Below are 15,303 nucleotides of genomic sequence, written 5' to 3' on the forward strand. Positions count from 1 at the left end.
AGCCTGAACCATCCAGGTCCAGGTTAGGGTGATTTACTTCTTCATCTATCAGGATGGTGGTGTCTGCATAGAAATGTACAGTTTGGTACTGATTTTGTGGCATTGGTAGGAAATTTATATTTACCCAAAATTAGTGTACAATCAAGCTGGGGTTTCCAGCTAAGACCTGAAGTCCAATGCAGTCATATTTTTGATCCTAGGGTGGACTTGGTGGTTCTTTTCCATCAGAAGTTCTGCAGAACTGTAAATGTCTTTTTTCTAGAACACTGCAGACTTTGCCTCCAAGTAAAACAGAGCTATCTTAACAGACTCACCTCAACCTTTCCCAAGAGATTTAGGGTTTTTTTTTAAAAAAACCTTCCTTTCACAATAGTGTTGATTTTTGGAATGTCAAGAAGAGCAAAATTTCAGACTTTTATTCCACCAAGCTTCTGGTGCACATATACGCCTTTTCTGAAGGCGCAACATTCATTACGGACAAACAATTGGAGCCAAAGAAGAAAGCCTCCAGATCACGGCAGAGTGATCACATGGAAGGAAAAGACCTATGACTTCCTTCCTTCAGATCAGGCCATGAGATATGGAGCACGGAACGAGGAAGCCCCCGGTTCGAATCTTACCTTGGCCACAAACTTATTAATGGACCACAGGAAAACCATTCCCTCAGCTTCACTCAACCCTCAACCACCTGCAATTTGAAGGTTTGTCAGGACTGTGGTCAAAACTGTGACAACAATGTGCTTGAAGTGCTCTGAAGTGCTTTGAACCATCTTTCGGTATCTTTAAATAATAACATTCGATTTATATACCGCCCTTCAGGACAACTTAATGCCCACTCAGAGCGGTTTACAAAGTATGTTATTATTACCCCACAACAATCACCCTGTGAGGTGGGTGGGGCTGAGAGAGCTCCAGAGAACTGTGACTAGCCCAAGGTCACCCAGCAGGCTTCAAGTGGAGGAGTGGGGAATCAAGCCCGGCTCTCCAGATTAGAGTCCCATGATCTTAACCACTACACCAAATGGTAAACGTCCTTATCGAACACCAAAGTGAAACTTATTTTCAATCAATTTGACCTTCAGCATTTCCCTTCAGGAAGTTTTCTGTCACTTTTATGTGGGTGACGAGAATGTTGTTAATCATCTGGAGAATTGCTCTTTTTTGAAGCTAAAATTCCTTGTGTGGGGGCAGTTGCCAGTGCATAAGCCTCTGTTTTGCGGACAGCAATGGCAAGGAAATGGAAAATCCCTGCTGTGTGGATGCGGACAGAGAAACAACAGGGAGAAATCAAAATCCAATGACTCCTCTCCATGACAGTTCCAGGTTGGGGAAAGCTGTCGCAGTTGAATTTCTGCCTGCTAAGGAACTCTTAAAATCTCAGAGTCTCTTTCCGTACAAAGATGACATCTTGTGGTTGTGGGGGTGAACTGGCTGCATTGACTCTATAGTACAGAAATCCTCTGAGATATGCATGCACACACAGACACATTTTATTAACTATAACAAAGTTAGCAAAAGGGTTAATGAAGAAGAGGAGGACAAAAACCTATCAACAAAACTTGCAAAGAGCAGAGATGCACATCTTTATAACTAATGAAACAAACTACCTGTTGATGGCATTGCAGTCACATCTAGAGGCATGTCCAACTTTTTCTTAAGTTTTCAAGAGGCAGACTGCCTCCCAGCATGGAGGTATCATTGAGCCATCCTGACTTAGGTCGAATCCACATTACTCATTCTAAGTCGCATGTTCCCCGCATTCCCCACGCAATCCCGAGTCCCGGTCACATTACCTCATTAAACAGACGCATTTCATTCGCATTTCTCCCGAATATGTGGTCACAGGTTTTCAACGGGAGTTTCACGGTGGCCGTGAACGGGCCAATGCGCAATTTACGTGTTTTTTTTAAAAACCACCCCCCTTCCTGTCTCTCCGGCCGTTCCGAGAGTTCCTATTGGCTGATTCAACTTGCAAGTGCTCCGTAGTCTGCAAAGACTGTTTTTGACTTCATAGCATTGGATTTATTGATTATGCTGTTTCTGAATCAAATCTGGTAGTTTGAAAAATCATTTTGGGGTGAATCCATCCTCAGAACGGACTCGCGAAACTTCCTTTTTAACTGTTTTTTATTTTTTTATTTTATATTACTGTAATATTGAAATTATGAAATATCGAAATAATGACACTCCAAGGAAGTGAAACTTCAGTAAAATTCAGGCACTGAACTGTCCTGCATAGGAAATGCCCACGAAAGCTTCCCACATGCTTCCAAATTTCCAAAAAAGAAATGGGAGAGAGCCATCAGTGCTGTCAGTGGGGGAAAGAGAGGCATCATTATCTTCAATGATGTTTCTTTATAAGGCAAGATCGAAATAACGGAAAAGTGCGCTCAACATTTTTTAAAAAAAATGGGTGGGGAAAAAAAGGTCCCGCCCAAAAAAGCGGTTTTTGAGCGGCCATGTGACCGGAGGGACGCGCAAGACGGATTGGAAGCAGGGATGTGAACGAAGAGGAAAAAATCACGGATTGGAAGCAAACGGAAGATATCCGATAAACATGCGGGTAATGGGTGAATGTGGATTCGACCTTATAGCCCTTCATAAGTCTCTCCTCCATGAATTTGTCTACTTCCTTTTTAAAGCCATCTTAGCTAGCAGCCATTACTACATCTTGAGGCAGTGAGTTCCATAAGATAACTCTGAATCGTCGTGTAAAGAAAGGTGTACTTTTGCTTACCCATATATTCTAGTTTATGGGAGAGGGAGACAAAAGTCCCTCTATCTACTTTCTATACCCCATAATTTTATAAACCTCTATTAAGTCTTTCCTTAGTCAGTGTGGTGCAGTAGGTAGAGTGTCAGAGCAGGTTCTGAGAAACCCAGATCTGAAACCCCATTCTGCCATGGAAGCTGTCAGGGTGATCTCGGGGCTGTTACTCGCTCTCAGCATAACCTACCTCACAGGGTTGTTGTGAGGATAAAATGGAGGAGAGGAGAATGATGTGAGTTGCTTTGAGTTCCCATTGTGGAGAAAGGCAGGGTATAAATGAAGTTAATAAATTAAGCGTCTTTTTTCTAAACCGCAAAGCCCCAGACTCTCTACATTTTTCTCATAAGGACAGTTTGCCAATCTCTGGACTATTTGAGTTACACTTTTTCAGCCTTTAGAATATTCTTTTAAGAAGGGGAAGTTAAAACGCAGCACAATTTTCAGAACTTGGTGTGAGATCTATAAGAGCATTATGACACATTTTCCAAATGCATACACCCCTTCATTAGAACGGGCATTTGACTAACTGTTAATGCAAGGGGACATGTGAGAATATCCTACTGAGTGAGTGTGAGAGCCAAGCTACAAGTGACGCCTTACACAGGTTGGACACTTGTCAGCTTCCCTCAGGTTTTGATGGGAAATGTAGGCGTCCTGGTTTTACTGTTTGGCTCTCCATTACAGATGCAAGACCAGGACGCCTACATTTCCCATCAAAACTTGAGGGAAGCTGACAAGTATCCAACCTGTGTCAGGCATCACTTGTAGCTTGGCTCTGAGAGAGAATCTCACTGGGAAATGGTTTGGACCTTCTCACTCAGAAGCCTTTCAGGGGCCTGTAGTAGAAGGTGGATTCAGCACCTGGTCCCTTGTCTCAACTCTAGTCAGTTTGCACAGCTCATTGACAAGTCTGACATGATGCTACAATATGGCTGGTTGCCCCAAGCCTTCCCAAGATGGTCCTTCACATGTCACTGCAAAGCCCATCCGTGCCTCTTCAAAAGCACTCACCAGCCCTTCAACCGAGCAAGCAAGCAACAGCCAGGACCTGCAGCTGCCAGAATAGGCCAGCTGCCGCCTGCTTTCAGGGTGTGAAGCTTCTAGTTTGAAATCTTAGGGCAAAAGGCGAGAGCCAAAAGGGACCAGTAATTCAGGTTTACAGGAAGCTTATGACAATAAGCAGAATGTGGATATTTGAATAGAACTAGAAAACTTTCAAAATCCATGGCTAGGCTCCAAGTGGTATCTCTGGGCTCCACCCATTGCCAACAGGCCCCACCCTTTCTCTCCCAAGCCCCTCCTCCCATTGCCAACAGGCCCCACCCATTCACTCCCAAGTCCCTCCCCTGCAATCGGGACACCAACAAGCTTAGCCACCGCAGACACCACAAGCTTGATTGGTAGCAATTAGAAGGTGAGAAACTTTACCTCCATGCCATGAAAAGTTTTAAAGGCTGGTTCCTGCAAACTGAGCTGTTAGAGAAGACTGAGCTGTTAGGGGCAGGGTTTCCCCCCTGTCCTGGGCATTTGCTAACTTTAATACTGGCTGCTTAGAGAGTAATTTCTAAGAGTGCAAGTACTGGGAACTGATTTTAAAATCAGCAGATATCACAGTTACTCTTCTAGAGTCTGATCCAGGGTGTAGAGTTGCCAATTCTTTCTAGCAATGCTCTTATGCCTTTAACTATGTTTGCTTTTTGAATTTGTGTCCCATTTTTCTCCCTGGTCATCCCTCCCCCACCATGTAATCCTCACCACATTGGTGTGACAAGCAGAAATTCAGCAAGCAAAGTGTTCCCCAGAGAGTTGCCAGCCTCCAGGTGAGGCCAGGAGATTGCCTGGAATTACAGCTGTCCCCAATCTACAGACCGGTTCCCTGGAAGAAAATGGCTGCTTTGGAGGGTGGACTTAATGGTGTTATACCCTGCTGTGGTCTCTTCCCTCCCCAAACCTTGCCCTGCCCAGGCTCCACCTCCAAACCTCTAGAAATTTCCCAGCTTGGCACTGGCAACCCTCGTTCCCCAGCATTTTGATCACGCAATTAGCAAGGCATCCCCTGCTGTTCCTATAGATGGTAGAAGCACGTGAACCTTGGTAGGAAAAATACTTGGCAACCATCTTAGCATGTTATCAGAACAGTGACCCAAGAAAGACAATATTAAGATGTCTTTTTCCTTTTCATTCTTTTTACTGTGTATAAAACCATCAGTAGATTTTCCCATAGTCTTACTCATAAATGAACAGATTGCACTGAGACCTGGAAAATCTGGTGCCTTCTTGCGGATGCCGATGGGTTCATTGCTAACAGGGAAATGATAATGGCCAATGCTGCTGAAAGAAGGGAAATGGGATCTAAAATTGCCACTGTGGGAAACCACTTGCTGGCCCGGTTCCAATTTTCCCCTTTTGAAAACCTGTTTGCATTGTCACCTCCCATTAAATGATATTTCAAGGACCTGTGATTGACTGTCATAAACTTTACAGCTACAGTTAATTTGCTTATAACAATGTTGTAACTCTTGTTGATTTAGTCGGACGTCACTGTTCAGGTTCCGCTCTATATCACAACACAGTGTCGATCTTATGATGTGGCAAAGATGGAAATCTAAAATGAGTCAATTAATTAACCGCCTGTGAAGTATGCCGGAATAAATTTTCTCCCAAGGTACGCTTCTGCTAATCAGCTCAAGATAAACTTATCACCTAGATAACCATCTTGATTTGCATATAGAAATTGGACAAAAATTGTCAGCCAATTGCTATTTCCCATTACACCGAACACTAGGTTTAATTATAATCTCGCAGGTATAAGTTGTTTGTTTTCTCCAACTTTACATCAAAACATTTCTACATTTTTGATCGGGAACATCTATTTGTATTTGGTGAAACTGTGTGGTCATTCTTTACCATTTACAATGTGATGGCTTTGATCCAAACAGTCAACTTGGATTAAAAACAATTCCTCAGGTGATAAACAAAGATGAGCCGGCAATGTCTCTGAACAGCTGACACCCCAGGCAATTTTCTGGAGCGGCATACACATCAATGATTCATCATCATTTATTTATTTATTATTTATTTGATTTGATTTATACCCCGCCCTCCCCACAGATGGGCTTAGGGCGGCTAACAACATTAAAAATACATTAAAATCACAAAAACATAAAATCAATCATAATTTTTAAATTATTGATGCATGCATTGGAAAAAGAGATGCTGTGCCTGCAACCACAGCATCCCAAAAATGCACCCCACCACTGAGCCATGGCTATACAAGCAGAAGTGTATGAGTCTGGATTTTGCTCTTGACTAGAGATAGGCATGAACCAGGAAAAAACCGAACCATGTGGTTCGTCAAATTTCATGAACCACAAACCATAAACTTTCACAAACCTGCCCCTGGTTCACGAACCGGTTCATTTTGTTCGTGAAAATGTCACATCCAGGTCAGAAAATCATCACTTCCGGGTCAGCAGAAGGTCTGCAGGAAATCCATCCCCTGTTGCCTAGGAAACTGATTGATTGACACCAGGCTGTCTGCAGAGATGAACCAAAAAACAAATCAAACGAACCAGCCTAAAGTTCATGGTGGTTCATCAGAAATGGGTTCTGATGAACCATGGTTCGTGAACCACGAATCGGCCTGGTTCGTGCTTAATTTTGGTTCGTATTTCAGTTTGTGCTCATCTCTACTGTTGACTATCTGAAGCTGGCTTAGGCCAAATCATACTATGGGTCCACATGATTCCATAGAGGTAGCAACATTAAACAGGTGCACCTTAAAGACTAATGAAATGTATTTCAGCATAAGATTTTGTGAGTCAAAGCTCAGTAGACGCATGCACTATATATCCATAGGACATAGAATGAGTGTAGGGTGGGGGGGGGGGAATCCACATTCTGTTTACATGTCCAATGCGACTTTCTACGGTAGTTTTCATAGCTCAATACAACTTCATGTGTGAACCTGGCCTTCCTACCGGGGTGTGTCTCTCCCCAACTCAGATGCCAGCCCTAACCTAAGAGATACATGTGGACTGACCCAGTTGTTGCCAGCATCCCTGGGGGAACATCTGGAACAGATATATCCTGGAACAATTTGCACAGCCGCCTTATTTGATTTCAGCAGACTCCCCATGGTCCGCCAATATGTTTTCCATTTATAATGCACAAGTTGAGTACCTCAGACCTCATTAAATCTGTCATCCCACAACTGCCCTCTTCCTTAAAGCATCCGGCAGGATTATGTCAAGGTCTACCTAGTCTGCATGCTTTGAAAGAATCCCAGTAGCCAGCTAGCTATGGGTGGATGCCCGGAAACTGGCTGGTAGTTCAGCACGACCACCACCCCACCACCCTCTCCAAGAGTGACCACCATCAACCAGCAGCAGATCAGCTGTTCTTGGTAGTATCAGACATTCTTACAGTCAGGGACGTTGTGAGCCAAGTTCCTATAGACAGCCAGTGTGGTGTAGTGGTCAGAGTGTCAAAGATCTGGGAGACCCAGGTTCGAAACCTCACTCTGCCATAGAGCCAAGCTACAAGTGATGCCTGACACTGGTTGGACACTTGTCAGCTTCCCTCAAGTTTTGATGGGAAATGTAGGCATCCTGGTTTTGCAGCTTCGCTCTCCATTTAATTGAAGTTTACAGAGAGGCAGTCTATGGGAGGGAGAACACGCGGTCGGGAGGGGAGCGCAGGCGTTGGGCTCTCACTGGGCGCCCCCCTTCCCCTTCGCTGGGTGTGGGGGAGGGGGTTCTGTAAATTTCAATTAAATAGAAAGCCAACCTGTAAGACCAGGATGCCTACATTTCCCATCAAAACTTGGGGGAAGCTGACAAGTGTCCAGCCTGTGTCAGGCGTCACTTGTAGCTTGGCTCATAGAAGCTTGCTGGGAGACTTTGGGTCTATTATACACTCTCAGCCTAGCCTCCTTCACAGGGTTGTTGTGAGGAAAAAATGGAGGTGAGAACAATGTAAGCTGCTTTGGGTGCCCCTTGGAGAGAAAAATGGGGTATAAATGAAATAAATAAACAATGCCTTGCAGCTGTCAGGGACAACCAAATGAAGCTGTTGATGCGTCTGGTCCGTCTGGATGTTTGGTTAAAGAGACGGTGCCAAAGAAAAGAGGAAGATGTGAGATTCTGCCTCCTTGGCACAGCTCAAATCTTTTGTACCTTATAAACAAGTGGATGCCGCAGCATCACCAAAGTCAGCCCTTCTTGCAAGCAATGGCAAAGTCAGGATTTGTTCTAAGCTTCTCTCCCCACCTCCAGACACACACACTATGCAAACAGCTGGTGCAGTGCCCTTATAGCCATTTCTGGGTAACCAATGAGAGCCTCACATTTTGTAGCAGTGACCTCCCATCTTTAACAAAACAACATCCCAGCATTAAAGGCTATGCTTACCGTGCCCAATTTTGTGTGTGTTTTATTCTGTTCATTTTCTGCTGTTCTTCCTGTTTCTGAATATTGCAAGTGATACTTCATAACCCAACAAACTCCATAACTGTAACAAAAGGTTGTTTGGCCAATGTTTGTTATCTTCCAACTTAAAAAAAGAATTTTCCTCCATCAGGTCATTTAAAAATATTGTAACTTTTTAAAAAATAAAAGTACTACCTGTGTACATATCCATGGAGCTATGTACAGGAAAAATATTTACACTCATGCAGCACATAGATGGCCTCCCTGTGATGTAGTTACCTTTTATGTGCTTTTTCTCATCACTTCTTTGGAAGAGACAGCCCTTAATCATCCCCACATGGCCCAGCGGAACCCCATGCGCCCAACTACACAAAATGCATCCAGCTACTTATACCATAAATCTGGAGCAAAATCTCCAAAGTGGATGGGGTGGGGGGGAGAACAGAGTTCCTTCACAGGCAATTTGCCAGTGGAGCAGTGCTAGTTTTCAGTCTGGGAAATTAGGAGTTGATCAAGCATTCTCTGTTCAGCAGAGCAAAACAAACACGCTACCCAAGGCCCTGACACGATAATTATGGCTCTCGAACTCCAAGGCTTCACAGATTAAGTATGAATCTGGAAAACAAAGAGGTGACTAATGCTGGTCACGTTAAGCTCTTTTTAACCTTTCAGAGTCTTCAGGGCAATGCTGAAAGACCCTCCCCTCAAGACCTTTACCTTTGAAACCAAGCAGTGGGTGGACTGAACTGTTGACAGTCTAAGCCATGACTCAGAAGTTCCTGGGTGGAATTTTACTCCAGTCTTAGACAACTCCTTTTTTCTTTGCCACAGCCCCCACCCAATTTGCACCGGAAGAATAACTTGTAGTTTTTCATGCCTGCGAGAATTTCTCCCCATTTTGGCCTTGTGGGGACATCTCGTTAAAACGTTTGGACATGTTGTACAGAGAGCCAGCTTGGTGTAGTGGTTAAGAGCGCGGGACTCTAATCTGGAGAGCCGGGTTTGATTCCCCGCTCCTCCACTTGAAGCCAGCTGGGTGGCCTTGGGTCAGTCACAGCTTCTAGGAGCTCTCTCAGCCCCACCCACCTCACAGGGTGTTTTGTTGTGGGTATAATAACAACATACTTTGTCAACCACTCTGAGTGGGCGTTGTTGTCCTGAAAGGCTGGATATAAATCGAATGTTGTTGTTGTTGTTGTTGTTGTTGTTATCATCATCATCATTATATGAGTAGCTAGCATGACTGTTCTTCAGTATTCAATCCTCTCCTCCAAGTCCCTAGGAGCTTTTTGCTTCCAGCACACACACATGAACACCAATCAATGCTTTTCATACATTACAAAATACACAGGTTAGGTGCAAAATAGTTAAAACGTCCAGTAGCACCTTTAAGACTAACCAACTTGATTGTAGCATAAGCTTTCGAGAACCATAGCTCACTTCGTCAGATGCATGGAGGGTATGAAGAAACTGGCCAGAGATATATAGGTGGGGAGGGGAGGGGGAGAGGGTGCAGGGAGTGAGGGCCATGTAGATGCAAATCAGTTGCAAAAGTCATGCAAGGGGTGGAGTGCACAATCCAGGCTGGGTTAGGTGCAGGATCTTCACCCTGTGTCCTGTGTAACAGTCACTTGTGAATTGCAGGTTCAGCTTAACTCCCATGTGTACGATGCCCAGGGTTTTTTTCAGCTGGAACGTGGTGGAACAGAGTTCCGGAACCTCTTGAAAATGGTCACATGGCTGGTGGCCCCGCCCCCTGATCTCCAGACAGAGGGGAGTTTAGATTGCCCTCCACGCCGCATCTAAACCTCCCCTCTGTCTGGAGATCAGGGGGCGGGGCCACCTGCCATATGCCCATTTTCTCCGAGGGCAACCCACTGAGTTCCACCACCTCTTTTCCCAGAAAAAAAGCTCTGATGATGCCTCATTCAGATCATGACTGCTGTGCACCTGGAGATGGGGCTTCAGAAGGAGTGCTATAGCAGGAGGCCTTCTGGCAATTCCTTTTGATGTCTGCCAGTGCCTCAAGCACTGGTGAAAGGAATTAGGGAGGGAGAAAAAGCCTGGTGTGCCAGCATCACAATGGCATGCCATCACTTCTGGTTTAAATGAGATGCAACAAGGAACTCTCTAGCATTCTGCAAAAACTATATGATAAAACCGTAGAGTTTGGCAAAATGCTAGAGTGACCCCAGCAACATGCTGAAATCACTTGTGGGAGCATGGGGAGTGATGTCAGCACATCGCCAGCAACATGATTACATTGCTGGCGAGCCCTCACCCCAGCACCCGGCAACCCAAGGTTTCAGCATCCCCCCTGCCTTGTGCCTTTTTCCTAGCCTGCAACCGTCTGTGTGTTCACTCATGGGTTTCCACAATCGGTTTAGGCATCAGGAAATGGTGGGAAGATGTTGAAGTCTCTTCTCCAATCCCATCAATGTCATGATCCAAATAGGATGCTGCAGGCATGGAGAATTGAGTGGAACCTGCAAGTCACTAGTGACTGTGACACAGGAACCCCCGATCCCACCTGTGCGGTCCACAGTGTGTGAAGCCATGCAGGGCCCAGCCTGTCCATTTCACAGGCAAGCCCATGCTCATTCCAAACTGTTGATAAGAAGAGGTTGCCAGATAATGATGTTTCCCTAGCCTATCTGAAAGCTAAAAGAACAAACATCTCTTTGGCTTTGGAAACAGAAGCTATTTGCAGAGCAAAAGGATAGCGCAGCAGAGGAGAACCTTCTGCAATGCATTATGGGGGAAGAGGACACCTCAGGGCCAAGCTAGAAGTGTCAAATTACACTTGAATGGCAAGTGAACGGGCTCACAAGTATTCCTCCCTGTTCACTTGTGCTCCACTTGCGCTGCAAGTGATCAAGTGGAGCGCAAGTGAACAGGGAGGAATACTTGTGAGTCTGTTCACTTGCTGTTCAAGCAGGGCTTTTTTTTCAGCTGGAACGCAGTGGAACGGAGTTCCGGAACCGCTTGAAAATGGTCACATGGCTGGTGGTCCCACCCCCTGATCGGCTGAGCGGTGCGGAGGGCAATCTAAACTCCCCTCTGTCTGAAGATCAGGGGGCGGGGCCACCAGCCATGTGACCATTTTCTCCGTGGGCAACCCACTGAGTTCCACCACCTCTTTCCCCAGAAAAAAAGCCCTGCGTTCAAGTGTCATTCATCACTTGTCGCTTGGCTCTCTGTTCTCTTGCCATTCAAGTGTCCTTCGTCACTTCTAGCTTGGCCCTCAGGCCTCCTTTGCCGTTGAAGGTGCTTGCTAGGATGTATCCCTATTTACATCAGGGAAGTTTTGCAGGGCGGGGGCTGTGTTCAGGATCTCGAGGTTGTTACCAGCTGTTATAACATCAACAAATAGAATGACAGAATTATTTCGCATTCCAGAGACATCCAAAGGACAAACTCCTGCCGAGCAGCAATGTTAGCTTGTTCTAGCAAAAACAACCACAAGTCCTGCACGTGCCCAGAGGTGCCGCTAGAGACAGATTTGGGGACAGAATTCCAGCTCTCCCCCCCCCTCCAGGGCTCAGGAGCAAGCCCCAACAGCAGGTGATCGCTTTTGAAGTACACATTCCCATCTAACAGGGAGAGGGGAGAAAAGTCTGTTCAGTCCAGGGTCTAAAATTAACTAGCTGCACCACTCCGAATGCCTTCACAACCAACACAGTTATTGGGACGCTGGCAGGAAAAGCTGGAATCTTTGACAGTTCAATCCCAGCGAGATAGAAACTCTTCTCTTTTTTAACCTTTTTTATTAAGAAGTTTTTCCAGATTATTAAATACTCTTTTGAATCATTAAATGTTTGGCACTGCAGCCTCACCTACTGGGAGACCGTGCTACAGGGGGACTCTCTCGATACACGTGATTGCCATTTCGTGTGAATAAGGTCAGATATGTATTTTTTAGCTTGGGAACACACCGTTGGAAATCCAGGTTCTTTGAGGACATGTGTTCATGAGCTTGAAAATGTGCAGGTTGCCCTATTCCCACAAACTGGTGATCAAGTGTATTAGGACGATTGCAGGAAGCATGCTTCCTTGGTACATGTGATAGGAGCACTAAAAATGTAACAAGTGAAAAGGCTAGAGGGTGCACCCAGTAGGTCTTTTCATGCATAATGCAAGACAAGGATAGATTTATGGGAGCGGCTGTGGCCCACAAGATGATGTCACTTCCTGAAAGTGACATCATCACACGGGTCCAGGAGCGGACAACTGACAACGGAGCACATAGGTAACAGGTAACCCCACCTCCCCACCTCCCACCAGGAGGACAGGGGGGCCTGGCAACCCTACTAGAGGGACCACTGCTGGTGCAGGGGGCATTTTCAATCATGAAAATGGTGCAAAGGGAAAGAGTTTATTTATTTAGGAGATTTCTGTGCTTCCTTGTGAGAGCCCTGCTTAGGATTAACATTTGCTGACTTATGATGGGCAAACTCCAGCAAATGAAAGGCTCTAGGCTAGGAGCTCTAGGAATTGCTGGAAACTCTCTGGTATAGAGTTTTATCATAGAGTTATACCCAGAAGTGACATAGTGACACTGGCAATGTCACAAGCCTACCCCATATCCCTATCCCCCAACCCTAGTCCTGCTCCAGGAAGCTTACAATTAAAATAATAATTACATTATTATTTTAATAATACAAATTAATAATTAAATAATTAAATAATAATTATTTTAATAATAATTGCATTATTATTTTAATTGTAAACAACAAACCATTAGCACAGCAGGCTGGAACCATACTAGCCTTCCTTTGACTGTCATTTAGAGCTAAATTACATGTAAGGAGACCCAATCACAGCCTTCAGGCATCATGCATAGCTTCACCCAGACTTCACGCTCAAGGAAGAGTCACGGACTATACTGGGTCTGCAACAAGAATGCATGTGCCACAGAAAGATATGAAAAGGCACAGTTGTCCTAATTTGTTCACAGTCTGCATTTTCACAAGAATCTGTGGTGTACATCTAAAAACTTATCCAGCCCACATTGTCCCATTTTCCACCCCAACATGGGAATCACCATTGGCTAGAAGATGAAGGTACAAATCAGGAAGTCACTGGTTCAAATCACACTTCTGCCCCAAACTCATTAGGTGGACATTCTCGACCTCAATTCCCTCATCTTCAGAATAAAGCTAAGACTGGCCTACCTTCCAGGGTTGTTGCAAAGAACACTATGGTAATGCATGCAAAGAGTTTCACTACATAGAAATGGAAAACCTCAGTTTACGCCATGTAACACCCTGTAACACTAGGGAAACAATGCAAATGAATAACCTTTTTTTTTTTGTGCGGTCCTCAAAGGGATAATGTGGAGTGAGATCGCTGGGGGAAATTCTCACATCTCAGTGCGCCTGGTTTTATGCCAGCCCAGTTCATACCATTTTCAGACAACACAGCAAAACCAGGGAGTTTGTTAGACAGGTATGCAAGAGGGTAACAAGAATAAACTTCTGCTCATCCTCTCCAGATCCTTCCCCTACCAAGGCTCTCTTACCTCGTAAGTGCTGGTGAGCTGCAGACGGTAAAAGACTGGCAGGAAAAGGTAGGCTGTCAGAAGGGTGTTCAGAAGTTGCCCCAGGCACATCCACAGGAACTTCATGCCATACCGGTACGCTTCAGCGGGCACTCCCAGCACCTGGATGGCCGACATGAAGCTGGCAGAGAGCGAGAGGCCCACTGGGATCGCAGACATCTGCCGTCCCCCCGTGAAGAAGTCGTCTGACGTTTTCTGCCCTCCTTTTCTGAGAGCGTAGAAGAGACCGATGCTGGTTGAGATCAAGAGCATGAGGCCAAAGACCCCATAATCCCATAAACTAAAGGTCAGCATCTCTGCCCTGAAAACTTCCAAGTGACCTTCTTGGGACATTTTGCAAGGAGATCTTTTTTCTTCCCCCACAACCCCGAGTTAAAGCCTCACAGATGCACTCTTAGCAAGATAAGCAAGCTGGAAAGAATAGGAGATGATCCACCACCCAGTTGCCAAAATGGTCAGAGCTAACACCGATATTCGGGAGAATTAACTGGGGAAAGAACCGATAGGAGCATTAGATCCGGAACCTCCTCAGTACAGACTGCAGGAATATTATCCTTTGAGATAAACACAGAAAACCCACAGTAAATTACTATTTACAAATAGCAAAGCCAAGTTGTGAGGTGCCTAAACTGAAAGCGATCTGCAAACTACACTCTGAAAAACAAGCTAGTGGTAAAACCAGCAACCACCCAGCAGAAAAGAGACAACGGCTATGAGAAAACAAATGGTTTTATCAGAAAGAAATCAAAATATTTCACAGGCCAAAGTTCCAAATCTGGAAAGCGACAGAGAAATGAACCCTTCCCAAGTTTTTATATGGCTGGCAGGAAAATAGGAACGTAAGTATAAAGCAAACGATGAAAAATTTGCTGAGCATCAGTTTCAGAAATTAAAAATGCAATCTAGACCAAGAAAGTTTCGAAACACAAATCAAATTGCCCACCGGATCGCTTACAAAGATAACAATAGCCAATGCCTACCCCGAGAATTGGGGTAGATATTAAAAAGGAAATTTCCAAAGTTAAGCCAAACTTTTCCCCTGTGGCAAAAGGAGATTCTGTTGGAAAAGGCTCCCTGTAAAAACCTGCAAAAGGAACAGTGAGAAATTAAGAAAGAGGTTGAGAATTGCTCTGAGTACACACAAGCCCTTGATCTTCCCCCAGAAACAGAATGCACAGAGAGAAAAGAAGAGAGAGGGAAAGAGAGAGAGAGATCAGCTGCTTGCAGAGGTGGCAAAGCTCAGCCCTCCACCTGCACAGGTTTCATGCCTCCTTATGTAGCCAGCCGGCCCCTGGGAAGTGAAAGGAGGTGGTGCCTGATTCTCAGAGGGGCGTAGATCTTCGGGATGGCAAGTCAAGCCTGCCGCCGGTTATCTCTCCAAGAGGCTGCGTGTGTCCAGTGCCAAACAGCCTTTCAGCTCGGGGATGAGGAAGCAGCTAGAAGAATAGGGATTTTTGTCGGGAGGAAATTGGCCCAGAAGAAGGGAGTGGCAGCCAGTGATGGACCAGGACAGCAGGAGCATCTAGAAAGAGGCAAATTTGAGA

At 45.2% G+C, this 15,303-nt stretch overlaps 1 protein-coding gene across 1 annotated transcript in view; it reads right to left on the reverse strand.

The window, feature by feature from the left end:
• Nucleotides 1-14,987, reverse strand: part of SLC5A5 (solute carrier family 5 member 5) — a 40,896-nt gene extending 25,909 nt beyond the window's left edge. The window contains exon 1 of the mRNA XM_054981601.1: nt 13,721-14,987. Coding sequence (XP_054837576.1) covers nt 13,721-14,092 — 372 coding nt within the window. The 5' untranslated portion in view covers nt 14,093-14,987. The remainder of the gene's footprint in view (nt 1-13,720) is intronic.
• Between the last annotated feature and the right edge of the window lie 316 nt (nt 14,988-15,303).

This window comes from Eublepharis macularius, chromosome 5 (genome assembly GCF_028583425.1).
Source record: "Eublepharis macularius isolate TG4126 chromosome 5, MPM_Emac_v1.0, whole genome shotgun sequence".
Classification (NCBI taxonomy): Eukaryota; Metazoa; Chordata; class Lepidosauria; order Squamata; family Eublepharidae; genus Eublepharis; species Eublepharis macularius.